The sequence below is a fragment of the Coturnix japonica genome, chromosome 1 (assembly GCF_054131305.1).
Source record: "Coturnix japonica strain WE chromosome 1, WE-NBRP24, whole genome shotgun sequence".
In the NCBI taxonomy this organism is placed as follows: Eukaryota; Metazoa; Chordata; class Aves; order Galliformes; family Phasianidae; genus Coturnix; species Coturnix japonica.
The window spans coordinates 175,996,486-176,020,833 of record NC_140663.1 but is presented as its reverse complement, the minus strand read 5'-3'; the positions used below and the strand labels follow the sequence as shown (position 1 = coordinate 176,020,833).

Here is a 24,348-nt window from a genome sequence, read left to right as displayed (position 1 = left end):
CAGTAGGTTCAAACAAATGAAAAACCACCAGGAAGGCCACCAAAGCAGCTCTCTAGTGAAAAGCTGTTCTCAAATCACAACAGTCAAGATGTCTGCAGAAAGATAAGCCACAGAGGTGACTTTCTACGTCATTAAGTGCTATTTAAGGGCTCTTGTTATGTGACAGGAATGTGCTACAAGAGCTGATACAGGTGCTGAAACCATATTTCTGTTAACTTGGAACTGGGGGAGTGGGAAAGTGAAGTCAGGAACTGAGGGCTTTGGACATGGTAACCTCAAATCAAAGAGTGACCACCCTTTGGCACAAAGGATAGGAAGGCACCAAAAAAGCAAGAGACTTTGCAAACTTTTATCTGAAAAACCAGTGCAAGGGCTGTCATGTATTGTAGGGAGAGTGGTGAAAATCATACATTCAGAAGACAGCCTGGGGCAGAGGGGAAAGGACTGGCTGAGCAGCAAGAAGCAGGAATGAGTTTCTGTACAACACAAGTGTTTTGGGGAGGGAATGAAATTTACTCCAGAACTGATTTAAACTCACCCCTTCAATAAGCAAAGCAATATATACAGCGAGCACACCGAGATCTTTTATCCTTCCCCTCGACATGTAGTTACTCCCCTTCAGAACCACTTGGTATCCCATAGGGCTACAGAAGCTTCCATCCCATTACCTGTCACCTTCAAGCACCCAGTGACTATAACATGAAAAATAATCCCATCTGACAGAACTCTTGGGTGCCACTGAATTCTCCAGTCCTCCCTCAGCCCCAGGTTAAGAAATTCAACAGTCACTTTATTAAAAATCAGTATACAGTTGAACGTAAGCCCAGTGTTTACAACCAATCTCGTTCCAGGTTTCCTGTTGCTTTTTTACAGATCATTAGCAACCAAAGGAGTCAGTAGCATAAAGATACCAGGTTAAGAAAATTAATGTCCCTATGTTTTCAGGACAACAGCATCCACGACCAGATTGTTTTCCGTTGGACTTGGTCTAAAAAACAGTTGTCGTCAACATCATCTTGCAGGCAAATCTTATCTTTATAATAGTGATTGCTCTGTTTGCTTTATCATACAAGGCAGGTCTCCATGGAGCCTCAGAGATCTGATACAATAACCCTAAAAGGAATCTCCATTCATTACTCTTCTGAATTTTCTAGAACATCACAAATATTTGATATCTGTTGAACCAGTTCAGCTGAAACAAAAAGCGTGTGGTGGGGAAGAGACCTTGATTCACACCACTTGGCAAAAAGATCACCCGTGAATTAAGCTGTCCAGCAGCAGCAGCAGCAGGAAGCACGCACAGGCTTTTTCCTCATCCCCTCGAAGCATCCAGCAGTTCTGCAGGAGGGCTGCATATTCCTGCCCTCACTCCCCATTCAGTTGTTAGAGCTGTTCACATTTCTGCTGCTGCTTCGTTCCCTCCTCGACTCATCCAAAGCACAGAGCAGCTTCAGTGGTGTAAGAAGAGCAGCTTGGCAGAAGCAGAAGAGTCCAGCCAGTAAAAGATTTCATTTATGAAGATAAACACAGTCTAAGGCTCCACATGATTTTTTAAAAAATAAACACAGTAATATGAAAACAAACTGGCTTTGTTACATGTAGGTCAGGTTCGGATGTTCCCAGATCTTCTTGGTCATAAAATATATCCTTCCCCTCCTGCTCCCATCCAGACAGATGGAAAGGCAGTTCATTCTGTATGATCAGCAATGTTCCACATTCAGCAAGCAATTCGTCTGCTACCCTTCAGCACAGATCAAAGTTTTAAGAACATCCTTGTGAAGGCAGGGCAGGAGGGAAGGAGAGGTGCAGGTAACTCAGTCTCTCAAACGGACATCTAAAAAGGTTTGACACGATGACTACGTTAACTCTGTCACTTTAATGGTTGTTCTTTGCTGCCTCTTTAGCAGCAATAATCAGAGGAGTGAGGCTAGAAAGAGGCTTTGCGATTTTCAGGAACTGGTGCTAGCAAAAGGGAAAGAGAAAAAGGGTTAAACTTCTCAGGATACATCCCAGAAATCCAGTAGCTACAAAAAAGATTGGCACCTAAACCCATACGACAATCAACAACATACTCTAATCTCCAAACAGGTGAAATGGAAGCGTCTGTTACCACCATGAACTTCAGTTCAGGTCTTGTCTGAACTGATAAAGAGCTCTGTATCCAACCCATGCTAATTTGTCCAGTGTTTGTACACTCTCAGGACCAAGCAAAACTCAGCAAAATCCATACTGAAATTCTGCATGGAAAGGAAGTATACTAAAAGCAACCTGTGTAGTTCAATCACAGGGCTTCCTGAAGCAACCATCTCTCAATTCTTCCCTCCTCGTTACCACAGATATGGTGAAAATATTGCCTTGGCCTTCCAAACGTATTAGAAATATCCAGAACAGTTGGAATTTAGGAGCAAAGCATGAAATTTGCAATTGGACCAGACAGTCAGGCTCCCACACGCAGCACTTTGTTAAGTAGAACAATACTGATTATCAAACACACAACACGGAGTAGGTGGTGTCACAAAGTGCTGCTTGTAGGACTGGTGCTCCCTTTACTCATGCTCAGATTTAAGTGGAAAGCCTGTAATGTTCCAACCTCGCAGAGGAAGTCGAGGTTGAGGACAGACACTGATAGAAAACAGCTATCGGATGAGAGTGAAGGCACGCAGAGCAAGTTCAAAACCTTCTATGAAATCAAAAAGCAGCTCTGTCCTACAGGACTTCTGAGCATCAGAAAGGATCAAACACCCAAAGCACTGCATTTGAACACGCTTCAGAGATGGAGAAATCAGAGGCCAGAAGATAAAGGCAGACAGAAGTGCTATAGTCAAAATGTTCTCCCACTCTGAGGAACAGAACGTTACTGCTGTATGATGTTTTGAAACTAGTGAGTCCAGGAGAAAGGGGATATTTCATCCACTGCTGCTCTACCAGTGATTAATGCTTCATTACAGCCTCAGAAGGCCGCAACACATCCAAACCTGTCTGGAGTGTTGTGATTGCTTGAGGTCAGTTATAGAACATGCTGCATAGCTGCTGCTAGTAGCAAGTACTGCATGAAAAGGGAGTGCTCTGTTAACACTGTGGTATGGATTTAGGGTGGTTGGGTGATTGGTTTTGTTTTGCCAAGTTACCTCAGCTGTCCCTATGCTTGAGAAGAAGTAGTATTGAAGACCCCAGATGAGATTCCTCCATATGCCTTGTCTAACTGACATGCTTCACTCAGCCCTGCTCACCAGCAGTTACCTGTAGTAGCTCTTTTGCAGAACCTCTTTTTTCCACATCCATTTCGAGACAGCGGTTTAGGAAGTCTCTGAATATGGGTGAAAGCTTTTCTGGATTCTGCAGTTCTGGAGTCCCATTGGTAGCAATGAGATACAGGGCCTAAAGCAAAACAAGCACCAAAGAAACAGGAGGTTATGAAGGTCAGATTCCATATCCGGATTACACAGACATCCACTTTTCCCCTCCCACCCACCAGCTCAATGAGAAAAATAAAACAACAAAAAGCCTTATCGGGGTGACTAATAAACGATTATGTTTCAGCAAACAGAATAGCCGCTGGCCATATTTTCATGTGGATGGGATCCAATCCTTTATTGTTTTACCCTCGTAATCTGGGTTTGGATCCTGCTGCCCTCTCGAGGGATTAGGAGGACTAAAAACAACATTCCAGACTGTGTTTATATAGGGAAGTTAACTGGCACAGCTCTACCAGTGCTAGACTCCTGCAATAGCTATAACCTCATGGAAAGGTACCCTTGCATAAATAGGAGAATTTGTTCTGTTGGTACTTTGCCTGAGTGTGCAAGGCCTGTGATGTCAGTACTGCAAAGATAGACTTGACCCCTTATGAATGATATTCAGCAGATCCCAAGCAGCATTTGACATCCTAGAGAAACAAGAAGCTTTGCTACTGCTCGGGAATGAAAAGCACAAGCAAATCCTCTGAGAATCAAGGAACATAACATTCAAAATTCATGCCAGAAACTTCCTTGGTGGTCTTTAAAAGGAAATGCCCATCTATATACCCAAAATCACTTCCAATGCAAGAGATGAAAACATAAGTTAAGCACAACTGCTCTAGATCTTTTCATTCTCTTTATCTTAGGAGAAAAAAAAAACAAACAGAAACCTGGCTTACATGAAGAACAGCTACAATCCTACAAACTGCCAGGATTTCCCTTTTCATTAAAGAATGAGAAAGACACCAGGAAGTTTAAAGCTTGTCTAAAGACTTACTAAGGCTGGAGTTTGGAGTATGCAAAGTGGAACAATCCACCAGAAGAAAAAAGCTCTGTTTGTTGATGTAAATCCTTCAATGCAAAGAGAGCTCTTTTCCCCACTCACAGGGCACAAGGACTCAAGAAGCCACATATTTTGGTGCCAGACAGTCCCATCAGCCTCTCAAAAGAGCAGGGAATTATGAATGTCTTTGGTTAACTGAGGCTCTACCACAAGGCTTGCAAGAGGAGCCCATACTTTTACCATCCAGAATCAACTGTGGCTTTTAACTCAAATCACGATCACAAACTTCTTGTTACAAATACCCAAGGAAATATGCAGCTGAATGTGATGAAACCACATGGGAGGATTCAATCACCTCTTTTAGAGCCTGGGTTAGACAGAATGCTTGGAGCAAAAAACAGAGGACAAAAAAGATATCTGCTTACTCTCAGGGGGTTCTCATTGAGGTAGGGGGGTTCTCCTTCGATCATCTCGATGGCCATTATCCCCAGTGACCAGATGTCCACCTTGGGCCCGTATGCTTTCCGTGTCACCACTTCAGGTGCCATCCAGTACGGGGTCCCCACCATCGTGCTGCGTTTGCTCTGCTCAGGAGTGATCTGGGCACAGAAGCCAAAGTCAGCTGGGAATTGAAGACAGAGGGAAAAAACAGAAATCAGCAGGTTTCTCCAAAAAAAAAACCAACATGTACTGATGATGCCAGCTGAACAAGCTGGTCTGTTGCACTGCCTGTTATATTGCTCCTGCAGCTCTGAAGGAAAGGTGGTTTTGTGGCTAGTGTGGTGTTCAGGAGTTAGTTTCTAAATCTGACTCATTGAGGCCATGAGGATCACAGAGCTGCTGCCATGTCTACATGAAGGTTGGTGATTGTCTTGAGGGAGATCATGCAGCATGTGTGGGACAACCAGGGGATTAGTCCTAGCCAGCAGGGGTTCACGAAGGGCAGGTCCTGCTTGACCAACCTGATCTCCTTCTATGATCCAGTGACCCATCAAGTGGACAAGGGAAAGGCTGGAGAGCTGGGCTGAAGCCAATGGGATGAGGTGGTTTAGTGAGATCTATTGGTGATGGGTGAATGGATTCTAGAGATTTTACTTGGCTGTAAGACACATAATCCCTCAAACAGGATTTGCATTACAGGGTAAACACTATGTTCAGAATAAGCTTAAGTACCTAATTGTATACTTAACGTTCTTCTTGGAGTAGACAGAAAGATGAAAGATGGGAGCCTTCACGTGATAATTACTTGGTCCTATGTCTTATTTGCACTTGCCTTACCAAAAGAAACCAGTTCTGTTCCTGTGTGACCAGCAGAATTAACACAGCAAGATGCAACGCACATGCTGATCTCCTATGGCACCAAAGTTCAATTATAAGGAGAACCATGAAAATTTAACTAATCCCCAACTGAGTTTTTATCAAGGGTAACAGCCAAGGTAGGTACATATGGTTCATAAACAGAGCAAACCTCTAGCAGAGCCAATATGAAGCACAGGTCCAGAAGGTTACTGCATCATATCCACAGGGGCTTTCCTAACTGCAGCCAAGTACCTGCATACTGTGCTCAAATGTGTTATTCCCTAAGAACAGAGCACTTTGGCCCTGATAAGCTATTCATTGCTGACACTCCAGAGATCTGACTGTACCAAAGTGCATCTTTAGTCTAAGAGGAAATTATGTACAAAAAAAAACCCCACTGTCTTACTCAGCATATCTGCACTGTGTGAATTTTGAGTCATATCTGCTGTCACTGCCAACAAAAATAGATTTATTTATGCCTGTTGGGTGCTAGCCAACAGAACTGAGAAGGAGTGGGAGGGAGCACAATTTTGTTAAAGCCATAGGTGGAAAGCAATCATTCACTGGTCCCCCAAATTTGTCTCTGCATGGGTAACCACAAGCACAGCTGCTACCTTAGCACCAGAGGGGCAGAACAGTCTCAAGGTCTTCACTATCAGTGATAACACAAGGAAGAAGCAACACTAAGATTGGGCTGGGTTTGTAAGATTAAATGCTATCTCGTTGCACAGCTTTCAATTTCCCATTATTTGATCCCATATCCTAAGTACCCACAGATCTTATTCAGACTGAAGAGATCACACACAAACAAAGGCTTGTGACCTTACACCTTTAAGCTCAGCTTTACAGACTGGTGTAGCACTAAAATACCAAAAGCAGATGGTCCAAAGCTAAATGATTCAGGCTGGATATTAGGAAAAACATCTCTCAAAGGAATGGTAACGCACTGGCACAGGCTGACCAGGGAGGTGGTGGAATTTCTGCCCCTGGAGGTGCTCAAGAAGATGAGATGTGGCACTGAGGGATACGGTTAGCAGGTATGGAGGGGACAGGTTGATAGTGGAATTTGATGAAAAGCTCTTTTCCAACACTAATGATTCCATGATTCTAATCCCAAACCTCACTGCATGTCTGGTATCAGTTCAAAAGGACTTGCCAATCTCCATTAAAACAGATACCATAAAAATACGTGCAGCAGCATTTCTACAGACTCTTCATCACTGCAGCATCAAGTCACTCAAAAACCCATCTTCCCACTAGGCCTGTCCTGTAGCATACAATAAGCCCGGGCTAATAACTGAAGCCACAACCAGCACTGTTTCCCCACATACTTAATTTAACAGAGCCATCCATTCCCAGTAGGATGTTGTCACTCTTGATGTCTCTGTGAATAACTTGGTTTGAGTGGAGGAATTCCAAAGCCTGAAGACACTGAAAAACATAAAAAATTCACATAAATAAAAACAGAGGTATTATTTCTGAGTATGAAATTATTCACCAGTTATAGTTAACCAGCTGATGGACACTAACATGCATTTTGAGTAGCATGGGCCTAGCTTCTTAAATAGTCTTTTCTATACCCAGTATATGTGGGGTTACAAAGAGACATCCCTACCAGCAGGTGGACAGGGAACTTGCAAAGAGAATTAAGTGTAACCATGGGAATTTCAACCCCATTTTGCATCACAATCCTCTCTCTAAGATGAAATCTAACTATGCTGCAGATGGCTGTGCCTGCAGAGCCAGTGACACATCACAGAAAGCCCATGTGCCCTACCCCTCACAGCTTTACCTCTCGGCACACAGCTGCAATTTGTCCTTCGTCCATGCAGGTCTCCGTAACGACATCTGTTAGGGAGCCTCCTGCCAAGTACTCCATGACTACCCAGAGCTCTTCTCCTACAAGGTAACTGAAACAACAAAGAAACAGCTTTTAGACAAAGCAGATCTATGAGCATGCCACCATTTACCTAGTCAGAATGCACCGGATTTTTAAACTATCATAGAAGTATAGAGAAACCACCTACATTGCTCAGGCATGGAGGCAATCCTGGATGACACAACGGTTGGTTACCCACAGACAACGGGGGAAGAACACAGTATTGTATCATGCTTACGAACAAAAGATAAAATCAGTCTTTTTTATGGCTCTATTCAGTCTGGCATTCGCACAGAACCATAGAAGTGCTTCCTGCTGTTTAGATTTTGTCCCCAAAATTCAGATCTGTTGCCCAAAGAGTTGGTGGATATCCCAACCCTGGAGACACTCAAGATAAGGCTGGATGGGGCTATGAACATCTGATCAGTCCCTGCTCATTGCAGGAAAATTGGACTAGATGGCCTCTAAAGTTCCCTTCCAACTCCAGTGATTCCACAAGGGCTATTGAGTACATTCTTCTACTTGAAACAGCAATTCTGCAGATTAAAATAAAGCAGGAAAAGCCTGGAATGTCAGCTTATGCCCCCTAAAGACCTGCAAGGAAGATGGGGAGGAGGAAGCTGAGATGAAGGTGAATATTCTCAGCCATTTGGGTTATTATGCTCTTCTGGGAGCGTTCATGCTGACATCTAGAAGGAGAAAACCTGGGATGAAGGCACCAGCATTAACTCATGTTTAGAAGTAATAATAATAATAATAATAATAATAATAATAATAATAATAGTAATCACCAACCACTTCTGCCTTTTAGGGCCCATCTGGAAAAACATCAACACAATTTTTCGCACCAGACACATCAGTACAACACATTCTTGAAGGAAGGAATCATTAGTTTGGAAACTATAAAGCCCACTTTCAAGTCTGCCTGCCCATTTTTGACGGGAGCAGATGGATGAGTCAAAGAGAGAAGGAAGGCAAAGATTCAAATTAAAAGCTTCTCTGCTGGCACTGGAATTCATCAACAAGCTGTTTGCTTTGCTCAGAAACACTGATCCTGCTGAAAAGTGAACAGCGAATCTGCAAGGAGCCAAAGGCAAAAGCAGGACACGCTCCAGGGAACAACAGCAAAGGAGAAAAAGGTTATGAAGTCTGACTTGGCACAGAAAGTACACAGAGATGAGCGAGACATCACAGGACCAAGCAAGAAGTGCACCCTGGCCCCCAAAGAACATGCTGCCAGCACCTGAGCTGATGAAAAACACTCCCATAAATAAAAACTGCAGTCTAAGCTGTACCTGGATGCTAGAAATATCACAGCTATGGAGAGCTTTTAGTATTAGAGACAAAGATGCGATCTAAGTTTGGTGATGCTGTAGATTGCAACAAGGCAAAGCCTAAAGCTTCTTTGAGGGTCCAGAGCCCAAGGACAGAGCAATGCTCGCAAAGCAGACAGGTCTCCAGCTCCATAACCAAAGTGCTGACACACTGGCAGCTTGCTCTTGGCAGCGCAGACCCCAGTAAAAGCAGAATAACCTGCACAGCAGTCTGCTGGCGTGACAAGAGGAGCAGAATTGCTTTCAGTAGCATTTCTCTGGGTCAGCTACCTCTCCATGGGCTCTGAAAGCCATTCCATCCAGACCTCTCCTCCCTGATCCCTTTGCTGTTGTTGGTTCTTCTTCTCCTCCTGCCAATCTAGAGACTCTCCTGATTTTATCAGCAGCCTCTCCACAAATCAGTGGCTGCCTGGGAAACCAATGCTCCCCTTCTGTGCCACTAGCAACCCCTGAAGCCCAAATCCACTTGGCTATAGGGATGGGCAGAGCAGGATCCACTGTACCTGTGTGACCCTCTCAGGTTGCAACAAGCTGGGAGCAAGCTGGTGCCTCTTCACAGCCAAAAGGGATGGAGCAAGCCAAGGAGCCCACTGCGAACCAAAGCTGTGCCACAAGCAGCACACGCCAAGATCCAGGCACCTCAATAACCGATAGCCCTGACACAATGTGCAGGGAGGTAAAATTAACAGTGGATCCTTGCCAGGTGACACTGAGCAGACGTCATTTCAGAAGGCAACATGGTGGTATCTCAGGGCTCTTGTCACTCTTCCACCACAGCAGAGGCATTTTAGTCCCTGAGTTGCCTCCTTCAGCCATGCCTCAAAACAGCTCCATCAGATGTTTCTGAAAACAGCCAGGAATCATAGAATCATTGAATACCTCAAGTTGGAAGGGACTAATAAGGATCATTGAGACAAAGTCTTGGCTCCACACAGGACCACCCAGAAATCAGACCATATGTCTAAGAGCATTCTCCAAATGCTTCCTGAACTCCAACAGCTTGGGGCCATGCCCATCACCGTCTGGTGAAGGACCTTTTCCTGATATTCAACCTGAACCTCCCATGTCACAGTTTCATGCTGTTCCCTTGGGTTCAAGTGAAGCCAGGACAGCTACATACTGCTCACCCTCTACATACTGCTCACCCTATGACAGCAAAAGCATCGCAGTGTCACACAGTCACTTGCAGTCACTCCCCAAAAGAAGGCTGGCAGCAAAAGCAGGGTGATGGAGTCTTGGAGGAAGGACGCAGCCTACAGTTTTCTCTTAATCTTCTCACTTAATAACTTCATGAGTTATTATGAAGAGGCATCTGTCCTTTCAACAACACAGCTCTTTACAGTTACGCACATAACGTGGGACACAGCACCACCTAAACTGAGTATCACAATGGATGATGATATTGCAGCATGAGAGCTACTCTTTCATATTTTTGCTAAGACATCACAAGAAGGCTACTAAGAAAACAGCCACTGGGCTTTCAATGCACATGCAGAGCAATATATGCCTCTCTCAGACATTCCAAAAGTGATTTTAGGTCATGTCCTCCCCATTCTATTTTCAGAGGATGAACTGCCATTATTCAAGTCTGAAGATTGAATATCTGAAGCTTTCACTTTCCCTACAATAAGCCAGTCCTGTAGTTAACCAAGACTGCTGGTTTCTGAAGAGTGCAGCAATCTGGAAATCCTGCTGCAGCCCCAGTGGAAAAAGATGTAACGTAAGATGAATGATTCAAGCTTGACACAATGCATCAGTGTTAAACTGATGCTGAATTCAATTCACCGCGCAACACTTTCGCTCTGTTTACCTTTCAACACGTCCTAGTGTTCAGTGCTGGCAGCTCATGACTGTTTCCTGGAATTCAACCAGGGGGAGATGCAAGCATTTCTGTGCTTTCTTTCAAAGGCAGCTACCCTACCACTAGAACCACCAGCTGCTCCTGGTTGCAGCCAGCCTCCAAAATGCTGATGATTGCAGCACTGCTACCTTACATAAAACATTGATACCCTATGGGGAAGAACCCACAGCCACATCTGTTTGTGGATTTGGTATTTTATTGTCTCGAGCTATATAGTGAACATAGTTTTCTTGGCTACATGCATTTATGTTAGAAACAGTTTACACAGGGCAGCAGTCACAGCACTGATTAGTTCTTTCTCTGTCCTAAGGAACAAGTGCAAGTAGAGTAGGTCTGTACATATGTAAGCAATTAGGTGCAGCTCCTGCAGTAAGGAGAAGCAGGGATTCAAGAAGATGGTCCACATGAATGCAACATACCCAAGAATTCATCTAGTAGTGAGGAACAAGCTTGTTCCTTACACCTTTGGAAGGATTTTTATACACTGTGCCAGCTCTTCTTCTCTCCCTTATCCACATCCTGAAGAAAGCAGTTTTGCTAAGTTACACGTTATTTACACGAATCACTACGCAGAAAACCTCAGCAGACAGCAAAAGGGACAGGATTACCACCTATGGGAAGGAGTTCCTGCTAGCAGAATGTTTGCTTTGCTCAGAAAAAGAGGAAAACAAATATAAATAACGCAGCTCGATCTATTTCTATTTCTCCTCCAGGCACAGGGAGGAAATGGCTCACCGTGTTGAATTTGGCAGAGCATGTTGAAAAATGGAGTCCTGACAGCATGCTGCTAATGATGCCACTATCTCCTAGAAGCCAAGATTCTCCATTAGCACCAATCCAATCACTTGTTTGTCCTAGGATTTAGACAGAGACCACTACATCACCCACACCCCAGCCTTGCCAGATGCAAGACTGTCCTTTGTTTGCATTAAGCTGAGACAGGATCTCTTAAGACAGTGAGAAGGAAGTGTTTTCCAGAGCTCTATCATGAACTCTTCAAACTGTAACATACCTGTCCAAGTAGTTGACAATGTTGGGGTTTTTGTTTTCCCTCATTACGAGGATTTCATTGATAATCAATTCCTTTTTGGGCTGCTGCTGCAAATTCATCTGCTTGATTGCAACCTACGGGGAAGAAAAAGCAAGACAGAGTGCATTATTACAGGAGTTCCCAAGAGTCCTGCCAGTAGTGTTGATTATTTTAGTCTTACATTCACACGAAGGGAGAAGCCACTTATTCATCATGAGTTACTCAGTCACTCAGCAACTCTGAGCTCCTGCAGCCAATTCACTTCTACTCTTGCTGGGCATATAATGCCAAAAAAGAGCAAGGGAAATTACTGCTTTCATACTGGACTTTTATATCACTGTTGGACAGCCATCTCTAGCTACTGTTTCTTAGCAAGACAGCAGAGAGACCCTTATTCTAGTTTAGGCTGATAATTCAAAGACTTTTTGTTTTGAATCAGATGTCTTTGGAAGTTTTGTTTTTGTTGTTGTTGTTGTCTGTAGTTTGTTTGTTTTCATTCCTATGCTAATCCCGTGCTTCTATAAATCTACAGTGGAGCGGGAGCGTAGGGAGGAGGTAAAATAGCATAGCCTAAGTCAACTTCAAGACACAGGGGAGAATAATCACTAATACTTAGATTAAAGGTTGAACATATGGGAATTGGATTTGGCTTTATTCCCATGTATAACAAAGAGAAATATGGGCAGATCCATTAGCTGTGGTCTTTTTGCTCAGTAGCTGTCTACCTGTTTCATTATACCTGCTCCACATGCTTATGTGCAGAAAGCAGTGTGGTACAACATGCTTTTAATTCCTACATTCAGCTTCCCCACAACCACTATTTCCATGAGAACACCTGGCCTTCAAAGACAAGCCTTCCAACCACAGAAAGCCTTCTGTCCAGTAAGTCTGCCCAGCACAGCAGGAGGCAGAAACACTTTGATAGGCAATGCAGCCCAATTGTATTTGGTCCAATATTTAGGCAAAGGGAGTGATATGTAATTATACCTTATAAAACTGCTGATATAGAAAGCACTATAAGCTAATGGAGGGGAGCCAGTAACTAGAGCTCACAAAAACAAGGATTAGAAGCAACAAGCCAATATAGATAGTTACAATTAGCATTTTGATAGTATAGCAGGAGATTCTACAGAAAAATGTCAGCACACAATAAGTCAAGAACAGACATCATGCTGCTTTTCCACAGTATTCATAAGGCTGCCAGACAGTACTTAAGTAAGGCAGAGACAAAGACCCCATGCTGCTCTTTGCACAAGGAGAAGAGAATGAAAGATGAACAAGAGACGAAGTATTTGCTGCAGACAGAGAAATTCCAGAGCAATACTGAGGAAGCCTCTGCGTGTCCACACTCCTGTTCAGAGGCAGACCCAAGAGAATGCTTGCATGAAGGGGTGTTTTCCTTATCTATGACTGTATTAAGGTACAAAGTAAATAGCTGTAGTTACACTCAATAGGCATAATCAGTGATAATCATGAGTATTCTTAATCCTGGCAGCTGCACAAGGCTCTCGTATGTTGCACAATAAAGAAATTCCCTTATGCACTTCTAACAAGTGCTGCCTTTCGCTGAGCTCTCAGTGCTGGTACCAGCAGTGCTTCACAGAAAGGAACAGGTTAACACATGATGTCAAAGCTGCAGTGATCCCAAATGCAATATTAAAAAATCCAGGGACCAATCAAGCTACCATAAAGGGAATGATTTAAAAGTCTGTTCTACTGCAAGAGTTCAAATATTCACGTGGGAGTCACTGAAGGGATCCAGAAGGAGAACAGAACTTCTCATTGCTTCAATATACATGCAGCACCCCTTCCTCAGAGGCTGCAATTAAACTCTGTTATTTCTTCAGGAATTGGAAAAAAAGAGTTATGAAATTCACTGGTGGATAACCCTGACATTGTACAAATGCAGAGTAGACACACAGTGCAGCAGACTTCCATAAAGATATCTGGAATAATGCATACACTTTCCTCTTTAACAGTCCTCCATCTAGCAATAATCATTTCCACAGGTGCTGCATATCCATCACTACTGATTTATTATGCATGCATGCAATGTGCACAGCACTTTTCAATATTCAGGAAAGAAAAAAAATAAAAAGACACTCCTTGTCTCTCAAGCCAAGGGCAAAAAGCATGTGGGCATTTCTATGCAAGTCAACTGGTGTAAGTTATGTGTACGAAGCAAAGGAAAAGAAGATGTAAAAGGATTTACACGGGGGGAGGAATAACCCTTAGCAGGGACTTTTCTGATAAGACAAGGGGGAATTATTTCAAACTAAAACAGAGATTTCAATTGGAAATAAAGTGTTTTTTATGATAAGGGTGGTGAGGCACTGAGACAGGCTGCACAGAGAGGTGGTGGTGCCCCATCAACAGAGAAACCCAAGGTCAGGCTGGATGGGCTCTGAGCACCTGATGGAGCTGTGGGTGTCCCTGTTCAATGCAGCAGAGTTGGACCAGTTGGCTTTCAAAGGTATCTTCCAGTTCATTTCATTCAATAACTATGAAATACCAGGGATGAAGAGGAAAACTCCTGCTAAGGAGCTGCCTGGTCTCAACATTTGCTTCCTGCCTTTGTGGTCACAGAAAGGTTCTTTAAAAATACAAAGTGATTCTGGTATTAAAAGCTGGGAAATCATTTTTCCAGTTTACTGCTCAGACCACTTGACTGTGCCTCATTAGTAAGGAAACAAATGCCTCATTAAAAACAAAGTGTCACGAACCTGAAAGAATGTCTTTATTCTATAGCATCAACTGTAACTTTCAGTGGATGTTGGATTGTGTCCTGAAGTGGTATTTTGGCAGCACTTACCTCCTGTCCTGTAGCTACATCCATTGCTGTGTAAACCGTACCTGAGGCTCTAAAGAAAAGGGAGAAGAATAACAACAATGAAAAGGAATAATAATAATAATAATAATCTTATTACTGTCTCACAGCAAGACGGTATTTAACATACTCCTACTACTACTTGCCTCACTCCCATTCTTTATCAAGTCAATAATTCCAGTGGTAAATGTAATCTGAAATACTTCTTAGCCAACATCACTACTGGAGAAGTTCCAATGGGGAGCAAAGCTCCTGGTATGGAACAGTTGGGCCATCCAAATCCTTGCAGCTAAACCAGCAATGCAGCACAGCTTGTAGGACCACGAGCTAAACTAGCATGACTGCAGTGCCCTGGCTTGCAGACTGCCCAATGCGACTACAGAGCAGACAGGATCAGATAAAGTAAACAAATGTGGCATTTGAAGTGAGAGGAATGGGAGTCTGGGCCTCAGCGCAGATGCATCTTTCCATGATGCACCTCAATGTAGCCTCTCCCCAAACCTCTTCTTTCCCCTACTCTGCTAAGAGTAGCACAACACCAGCATCGAGGAGAGTTAACTCAGAAAGCAAATCAGTGATTTCAGCCTTGCATTCTGAAAATAAACAGGCTCCATCCCTGCCTACAGCTATCTTTAGCAACCTGATCATCTAATGACATATTTTCTTCTATTAAAACACAATTGCGCAAAAGAACCCAGTCACTGTGACTCAAAACTTTGGTAGGAAATGGGAAGAGAGCTTTGGGGAAGGAGCAGAAAAAATAATCACCAGCTTTTCCAGCAGACTAACTTAGCCTGGATTCAGAGCTTCTTTCTTAACATAAAGGTACAGGAGAGAAGTGGAAGCATATACCAACCCTTGTCCAATCTTCTCAAAGCGCGTGTACTTCTTTTTTGGATCACCCACACTCACGATGCTTCCTACAAAAACAGCAGCAACAAAGTAAATCTGAGAAGTACTTTTCCATACAACCATAACACCATGACGACTTCTGTCAGAACAAACGTATTTACCACCTTTCCATACCAGCAATAACATAGCCATTATTGATCTAACTAATAGGTTGTAAGACATGGGGAAGAAGCTAGAGAGATCCTCAGAATTGCCCTGGGCATTGCTCAGCTTCTCTATTAGGAGCCCAGCAGCAAGGGGAAGTGCAGGAGGTTTTTAGTAGCAGTTGCCATGCAACTGCAGCCATGCTTTCCTGGGTTTAGAGAGCACCCTGAGGCAAACTCCGCTCATTTTCCCTAATGTGGCTGTTCAGCTGAAAGAAAGTCTGTTATTGCATCCCTTGGAGGGTAAAGCATTTGGCTTCGTGTTCTGCAAGGTGGTGAGGGGCTGCTCAGGCTCAAGGTGGGTTTGGTATCCATGAGGAACATAACCTCAAGCTTTCTGTAGTGGAGGGAGCTCACAGAACAAGGGCAAAGAAGCACCAAGGCCAAGGATTAAGCTAGAGAAGTCGCCAAAAAGAGCATCACTGGAACCCCAAGCTCCCTGAAGACAGTGATATTCATCATGTCCCCAGAGCTGGAGGGGAATCACATCCTTCAGGGGTGAGGACATCAGGGCCAACAATCCCTAGAGCTCAGTTGGGTACAAATCTCCCCTGCAACATTAGATTATATTAGTGGTCTTTTTCAACATTCATGATTCAAGGATTCTAATAGGATCAAGGGATGCAGAGCTGCCTCTGCGTTGTTTGCAAGTTGCTCAAGCAGCCAACATACGGCGCTGCCTTTGCAGCAGCCTAGGGCTGAACCTAAACAGATGCATATTGGCAAGGAAACTGCTTGTGGTCATCATGCCAAGAAATCCAGTAGCGAGCAGAGTAAGAGCAGGCTATTTTCAGACACCAATGGCCAGCAGCCAAATCCACGGGGTTTAAGGCAGACAGAAATAAGAGAGGGGAATACGGCTCCTGCCTGGGGAGGAGGGTGGGAAGAGAAATCAGACTGTGTACACCCTACTGCACAATTACTGCAGCAATGCTGTCTGCCCTGAGGACACACATTGCTGGACTAATGTTCATAAACTTTCTCTTAAAGCCTAACACAGGATGCAAGTTCAGACTGTGAGAGGCAAATGTCTGCCCAAGGCAGTCAAAGGACAGTGCTGCAAGGCAGCAGCGAGAGTCAGCTCTCAGTCTTGTCCTGTTTAACCCTCTCATCTGTAAAAGGAGGAAGTGTCTCCTACCTCCCAGAAAGCCAGGTGAGGATTCATTAATGTTTGTACTAATGCTAAGAGGTGAGGAACAGAAACAAACGTATTTGCATTAGAATTGCACTTTTTTCCAGACCCTGCTTGCCCTACCTGGTCACAGAATGGCTCAAATCCTTAATGATACAAAGGTCCTGCTAACTCAGCAAGTGAAGAAGTTGTTGTTCTGAAACCAGTCTTGAAAGGGCAAGTTTTCAGATAGCAAACACTTCCAGCTTACGTGCCATCAATGCAATTTAGGCCTAATCTCTGAGGAATTAAGTACTGAAGTTATACTCTCAGATTAAGTTTCTCTTGATTCAGGTATTAGCCTTAGCTTCATTAAATAGAAGGAAAAACTTTCAACAGAGGAGTCCAGCCTGACTGTAGGGGTACGAACACAATTTACACCATCTGACATGCAAGTCACACATGTAATTAACACGGGGTTAGTAGTTCAAAGAATTAGAAATGCTTTACTCTAATAAAAGCTGGCCCAGGCTGAGGACAGCAATCGATTGCACAGAACAGCTGTTTCAGCTGTCAAATGCTGCCACAGCACATCCCAGTAATGCCAGGCAGTAGAGGAGCACTTTAAATAACACTCAAAAACTAAAGGTAAGGACTGTCAAAGAAACTGGGACGCAACAGAAAGACAAAAATAACACCCACAAATGTGGGTTATTTACTGTGTATACACACAGTGCCAGGACACTTAAAAATTAGCAAGATGCCATGATATCAGGGGAGGTAAACTTGGGTTTGCAAGGATTTTCTCCGTCTTTTAGTCACAGCTGAAAGTTCTGCTCACCCCAGGTGCAACGTTTCCATATAATCACCCACACTCTAAAGCTATGGAAAATCAAGATGTGGAGCAGCCTCAGACTTTGTGGTTAAGTAGATGTTACATATTCAGGGCTCGTTTTGCAGAGTCTGAGGATCTGCAGCTCCCAGAGCCCTTCAGCTGGCATCACAGGTGCTCGGCTTACATCTACATTCTCCCTCTTCATCTGTCCCAATTTTGGCACACAGTCACAAGGCAAAGTTTTCAGTAAGGGATCTCAAAATAGCTGTGCCCAAACATCTCAGCTTTTAAGATACCAACACAAGAGAACATGGAATTTGATTAATTTTCTTTCCAGGAAGACATACTTAATTTTTCCAAAATCTCTTCATCTGACATTTTTGGCTTTTTCTTTTGTTTCTCCGCGTTCCTGATCAACATGTCGGGTGTCGCTGTGTTGTTTTCCGAGGGAGAAGAAATAGGAGAGGTGGCCACATCTCTGGTAGGAGGAGGAAGAGGGTCTATCACAGAGCGTGTGTATATCTGAATTTTATTGAATAAAAACATGTATTAATACAAAGCAGATGATAACTTAAACACCATTTATCTTCTCCAGACCTGAGCGTGACTGTGCTGAAGGAGGTATTGGTACTCACAGATTTGGTGTGTTCAGGTCGTGGTGCTATCACAGGGGGTGGAGCTGCATCGTCTTCATCATCTTCATCTTCAGACACAGAGGGCACCGCAGGGGTCTCAGACACAGCTTTCACATTCTGCATGTGGACACACGAATAGCAAAAATAAAAACCTAATTGCTTGTTGTAAACGTATAACAAATGTCTGATTAAGCTCCTAACAGAGAATGTCTTAAAGGAAACACAGAAAAAAATTGTTTTGCCCAGAGAGGCTGTTGATTCCCCATCACTGGAGGTGTTCAAGGCCAGGTTGGTTGGAGCCCTGGGCAACCCAGTCTACTACCAGATCTGAAGTACCTGCTGGTACTTGATGATCCTTGGGGTCCCTTCCAACCCAAGCCATACTATGACTGAAATTCACAGTCCTCTACACTACAGACACTCCAAAATAAACTTGGCAAGCCACTCAAGCCCAGTTCTACTCATGCTCCTGCCTCCAGTTTACCATCAGTTCCCTAAGAGCGGCAGTGGAAGAAGACTTCTTGAAGTAATAAAATATTTATCTCTGAAATAAGGGGGTAAAAAGGTAACATTTCACTGATTCTATGTTTTAGGAGCAACCAGCACGCTGACGTATATTTGACAAAGTGCCCTTGACGTAACACAAAAGCTTTGTCTATTAAAAACAACAACGTACTGGGCATTTCCTGAATCTCTCTAAAATTAGAGATTACCCAGCATCTTACAGAAAACACTGGGCCACCTCAATAGACCGCTAACTACTGCTTTTTTCAGGATTCCTATTAAAATCCAATGCTCTCGGATACTCTAAGCTTCTTAGGACTGATGCATAGTGAGGTGTAATCATAAAAACGACCAAAAATGTTTTCCTTTTCTTTTAGTAGAGTCCTAAGTGGTCAAATAGCAACATGCTGCTCACAGAAGGGAGCAGAACAAGCCAACTCCAGACAACGTCACGGCTGTGAGAAAATTAGAGGTGAGAGAACTGCATGTTGTTACGAATCACCCCAAACATAAAGTTTTGTTTATCCCATAAAAATACATAAGTAAATTTTACAGAGCATTTCAGCTCTGTCTCCAAGCAAAGTGGAGTGGTGCTGTCCTGGTGAGGACAGAGCAAAGGTTGGGCAGAGAGGAGGAGAATCTTTTAGTTCCTTCTTGGCTGAGATTAGCTTGGTTAATCAACACTGCTTCAATCCAACCTCTCGGGCTAGTAATTAAACTTTGTTAGATCACAGATGTTTATAGAGACATATAAAACCTGAAAGCAAAGTGGTTGTAGTTTTCTAGATTACCCCACCCAAAATAAACAGATGAAGGAATGGATCAATTTATATGAAAACAGCACTATTTCTACACATTAATTCACTGACTTCTATTATTTTAATAGTAAAGGCCTCTTCTGTCTACTTGGCTTTACCACAGCTTTTTTTTTTTTCATGTACAAACAATGTGTCCTTTTAGAATAACTTGCCTGTTTTTATAAACATATTGACTATATACAATCATAGAATCACAAAGGTTGGAAAAGATCACAAAGATCATTAAGCCCAACCATCAACCCATCACCACCAATGCCCACTATGTCCCTAAGCGTCTTTAAAATGATTTTCAAGCACTAAGCAAACTAAAAGCTACACAGATAAAACTACCCAATGTTTTTAAGTTCCAATGCAAGTTTTTAAATCCCCGAACTCCAGAGATGATGTGAAGGCTTACCAGAGTATTTGATGAATTGTATTCCTCTGCCAGCTTATCTGAAAGAAAGAGATATTAATGTAGTTGTAAACACAGCAGCACTGGGGAGAGGAGAAAGGGACAAGCTCCTTTTGGAAGGTACAAGAAAAATGGCAGAATAGTATTTTTCAGAAGAAGACGGGTGCTCAAGCAGACACTGAAAAGACAGATCTACTCATTGATCAAACAAAATAAAATCCCTATATCCAATGAATAACACAAAGCTGGACAAAACATCCATCCGTATAAATACCTGTGAAACTCATGTACTTCTGGCTGCTGGAGGTCTTCTTGGAGTTGTAAAACTCCAGTACATCCAGCACTGCCTGGGGGTTCTTCTTCTGCTCTAACTTGGTGATGTTGGAAGTCTGTAGTAAACGTGCCCATTGCTCTGGCATTCCCTGTGGGGAGATGTACTACATTAGCCCACAGATGTCCTAGTGTGGTCAGTTCAGGGTAGGAGAGCAAAGTGTCTTTAAAAGAAATAAGCACGGATAAAACCATCTTGCTTGTGAGTAACTGCTGTTATTAAACCCTATCTCCCAATCAAATTAAGAAGAACAACATGATGAAATACAACTCTGTCTCCCTACTATTTTGCATGTCCATTAAAAAACAAATGCATAGAAGTATCTGCCATGTAGCCTTAGGACAGCACATGCACATTCTGGCACAAACAGGTATGCACAGTTGTGTGTGTCCTAAAGCAAAAACCTGAGCTCCATTTAGAGGACACGGACTATGCTGTAGAACTAATCCAGCTCTAGAAGTGGAAGGGAAGGGAGATATACCAAGTTTTGCTGTCCATGTCATCCAAAAAACAGGAGAGGAAAGTCTGCTGGCAGCCTGGGCTCCTGGGATGCACCAAGCTTGACAAACACTCTATCAGCAGGAATCAGTGGGCTGCCTTTACAGATGTAGATCAAACCTGATGATGGTAATAGCCTTTCCAGTGTTACCATATAAAAGATTAATAGGTCCTGGCTCCTCCCAGCAATATGCCAAACCACACAGTTCTCTTTTCCTACAAATCACTTACTGTGAATTCTCCAGTGACTGCATCAAACCCCACATGAATTGTGTGTTCAAAGTCAGAAGGGAGGGAGATCTCCGGCCGCTCCTTCTCTTTCTTCTTGTTGGCTAGAGGAGACAACAACAAAACTATCCATCAGTCCTTCAAGATCTCCCTGACAGCTTCCAATTTATCTAAGCACCCACAGCCCCTTTCGTGGTAGATTTCAATCTGAGGCAGAATAGCAAGTTACAAAACTTTCTTAACTCACTACAGGGCAGATGCTGTAAAGGGGCAATAAAGATCAGAGTCCAACATCAAAATAGAGTTTATGATGAAAACAACCAAGTAGACTGTGTGTGCTTCTACTACAAAACCTTACAAGCCAGAGAGTTTTGTTTTGTAGCTGACATTCCACAGTGCATTTTTGGTGATATGAATTCCCAACCTAAGGCATTTCAGAAGCCTGGGAGGCTTCTTCTTTGTGAGTCTGTGAATGTGGAGAGAAAGCTGAAATGCTGAAGCAGCCACCACAGAGGTGGAAGCTAGAGGCCAGAAGCAGCTGCTTGTTAGCAGATGGCGAGCATCTGCAACATGGAAGCCTGCCAGAGAAGGTCCAAGCAGCTGCATCCAGCAGGTATACAGAAAATGCTGCACTGGGAGCAGACAGAAAGCAAGAAAAAAAGAGATATGGAGAGAGCCAGCTGAAACATCATGTTATGCAGACCATTGCTCCAAGCCAGACTGAGTTGCCAGCTGCAGTCCAGAGGCCTGAAACTTGGGGGAGGAGGACGAGGATCGTAAGGGAAGGGAAGGGATCTTAAAAGCCCACCCAGTTCCAATTCCTGCCATGGGCTGGTTGCCCCCTATCAGCTCAGGTTGCCCAGGATCTCATCCAGCCTGGCCCTGGGCACCTCCAGAGATGGGGCACCCACAGCTCTCTATGCCAGTGTCTCACTGCTCTCTGAGTAGGGAATATCCCAATATTTAATCTGAATCTCTCTTCTCTTAGTGTAAAATCATTCCCTCTTCTTGTATCACTATCAGACCATGTTAAAAGTCTGTCACTCTCCTGTTTATAAGCTTCCTTTAAGTACTGGCAGGCTGCAATGAGGTCCCCCCAGAGCCTTCTCTTCTCTAGACTGAAAAAGGAAGACAGCTTTCTGCATTCACAGCAGCAGTTAATGCTCTCCCCACAACCTTACAGTTTCTTGCAACCACTTCCGACAGATTCTCAACTGTCTGCATTTCTCCTGACTCTCAATAACTCTTGCTAAAATCACTCTGCCTTAGATATAACGTTACAGCCAGTGAATCCACAAATGTTTTCTTGTATACTTTATTAAATCTGCCTGAATGCCTCTTTCAGGGTTTTGCAGTGCCCAGATTGAATTAGAGCCTCATGTGAATGCACATGAAGGTGGCACATGAATTCAGAAGCATTCCTCCAAAATTCTCAGAAGACAATGCTTTCCACAAGCTCTTGTTGCAAAATCTAACAGACCTACAAGCCTAAATGCATTCAAACATTAATAATTGCTTTCTGTGGTAGAGATGTATTACATGGTAGGAGGCATATAACTGAAAAGAACTAAAGAGATGGGCACTCAGTCTCGCTGAACATGTACTCCCCATCTATAGTGATCACGTTATCCATGTAGTGGGTCAAAAAGCCCCGAAGATGCAAGATACCCACACAACTGCAGCAGTGAAACCAGCATGGAAAGGGCTCATAGACACTATACATCATTACTTCGTGGTACTACTCTGGCTCTTTGTGAATCAGCAGCAGAGCTCAGCAAACACCAGCAGAACAAAATGTGCCATGTTTGCCTGGTTCATACACCCCAAGAAGTGACTGAAACCAGAAAGACTTGAATGGTCACAGCTCCTGCTAATATGATATCACGGGAGCATGCATTTGGAGAGGTTCCATCCAGTATTAAAGTTAAGGGTTAGGCTGGGACAGGGGACATTAGAACTACACCTTCCAATTGCAGAGAGAACATGGCACTTCCAAAGCAGCCTGGTAAGGAGCAGTTAAGCAGCAGGAGAGAATTTAGTTGTCATCTGAGATCAGAAAAACGTTCCTAAGGTGAAAATCAGCCAATAAGAAGTGGAGGTGATGGTGTTAAAGCTAATTTTTGCTTGACAAGAATTGTAGGACAGAAGCAGTCGTTCTAGTTTGGGCAGATGCATTGCAACAGAAGGCTCTGTTGGGCTTGGCTAGACAAAAATCTCTCATGTCTGAAAGCATCTGCCATGTTGGCCAAACTTCAGGATGTGCAGGCTTAAAGCTTAATATCAGTGGTAGTATCTCTTTTACCTGAGCTGTTTACCATTTCAGTTACCATATCTCCTTTATATTCTACAGTATTTAATGTCATGTTTATTTTCATCTTCAACATTTCAGGTTATTTCTTTGTTTTCTGCAACTGTTGAGCCTAAAGGTCTTACAAACACTCTGCTGACACCAAAATCTTACAGTTCTTCAGGATTAATACACATAAAGGCAAGTTCTAACCAGTATCCTGCAAATGTTTAATAGAGTTCACGGGTTCCTGGGTTGCAGAATTAAAAAATCAATGGCTATAAACGAATCCAAGTTCTCCCTGAACTTCTATCTCTGTGATTTAAATTAGCACACCAATTAGACTTTGTTCTGTAACAAAAAATCAAGGAGGCAGCTTCCTTCATGAAGGCAAGCAAGTTGCAGGTACTTAAGACTTTCAGTTATCCAATGTCCAGACACCATTGCAATGCAGACTCTGATGTACTAGAAAGAGAAGTCCAAAAAAAAATAAATAGGTCAGATATAAAAAGGAATCAGTAGATACTTCAGGATAGAGATTTTTTTTTCTTATATTACTTTAAGATTCATGAGAGAGTTTGGAAATTATCGACATCATTATGATTTAGAATTTCAATTCACAGCTTCTCTCTCCATTTCCATCTGTTACGGTGTCTGCAACAGGAGACAATTCCTTCCCTTCACAAGAAACGTGCAAGAATTTGTGGTGAGAAATTGTTTGTAACAGCAAGTAGAAAAATCATGACACAAAATCTAGAATAAATGAGAAATTACACCTTCGACTGTAAGCTTGTTACAGCAGACCATGCAGTAACATGTGACAGTCCTGGCAGGAAATGGACTGTTACTCATGCTTTACACATACTTGCTGTAACAAGAAACAGGCAAAAAGCTTCCCCTTCCCCACCAAAGGAACTGACAATTGCAGCTTTAACTCATCAGCTTGTAACTGGGAACACAAGGTTTATATGATTTTCAAAATCATTATGGATAAGTCATGCTAGGAGCTGGCAGAGCTTGTCCCGTCTTTTAGGGATGCTGTTCTCATAATTAAAGGGGAAGAAAAGCACAAAAGCAGATTAAGAGGGATAGATTAATTGTGGTAGAATTAATCATTAGGATAAGAAAACAGAACTAGAGCCAGCATCACATATACCCCAAAATGACAACAACAGCTATG

General features: G+C 43.1%; 1 protein-coding gene across 10 annotated transcripts in view; it reads right to left on the bottom strand.

The window, feature by feature from the left end:
* Positions 1–492: 492 nt before the first annotated feature.
* Positions 493–24,348, bottom strand: part of PAK1 (p21 (RAC1) activated kinase 1) — a 60,054-nt gene continuing 36,198 nt past the window's right edge. For all 10 annotated transcript variants that reach the window (XM_085509815.1, XM_085509801.1, XM_015852504.3 and 7 more), the window contains 13 exons: positions 20,885–20,985; positions 20,099–20,246; positions 19,828–19,865; positions 18,109–18,225; positions 17,821–17,995; positions 15,329–15,392; positions 14,458–14,506; positions 11,628–11,740; positions 7,334–7,451; positions 6,873–6,972; positions 4,668–4,864; positions 3,241–3,378; positions 493–1,962 (listed from right to left, as the gene is read on the bottom strand). In XM_085509815.1, coding sequence (XP_085365941.1) covers positions 1,876–1,962; positions 3,241–3,378; positions 4,668–4,864; positions 6,873–6,972; positions 7,334–7,451; positions 11,628–11,740; positions 14,458–14,506; positions 15,329–15,392; positions 17,821–17,995; positions 18,109–18,225; positions 19,828–19,865; positions 20,099–20,246; positions 20,885–20,985 — 1,445 coding nt within the window. In that variant the 3' untranslated portion in view covers positions 493–1,875. The remainder of the gene's footprint in view (positions 1,963–3,240; positions 3,379–4,667; positions 4,865–6,872; positions 6,973–7,333; positions 7,452–11,627; positions 11,741–14,457; positions 14,507–15,328; positions 15,393–17,820; positions 17,996–18,108; positions 18,226–19,827; positions 19,866–20,098; positions 20,247–20,884; positions 20,986–24,348) is intronic.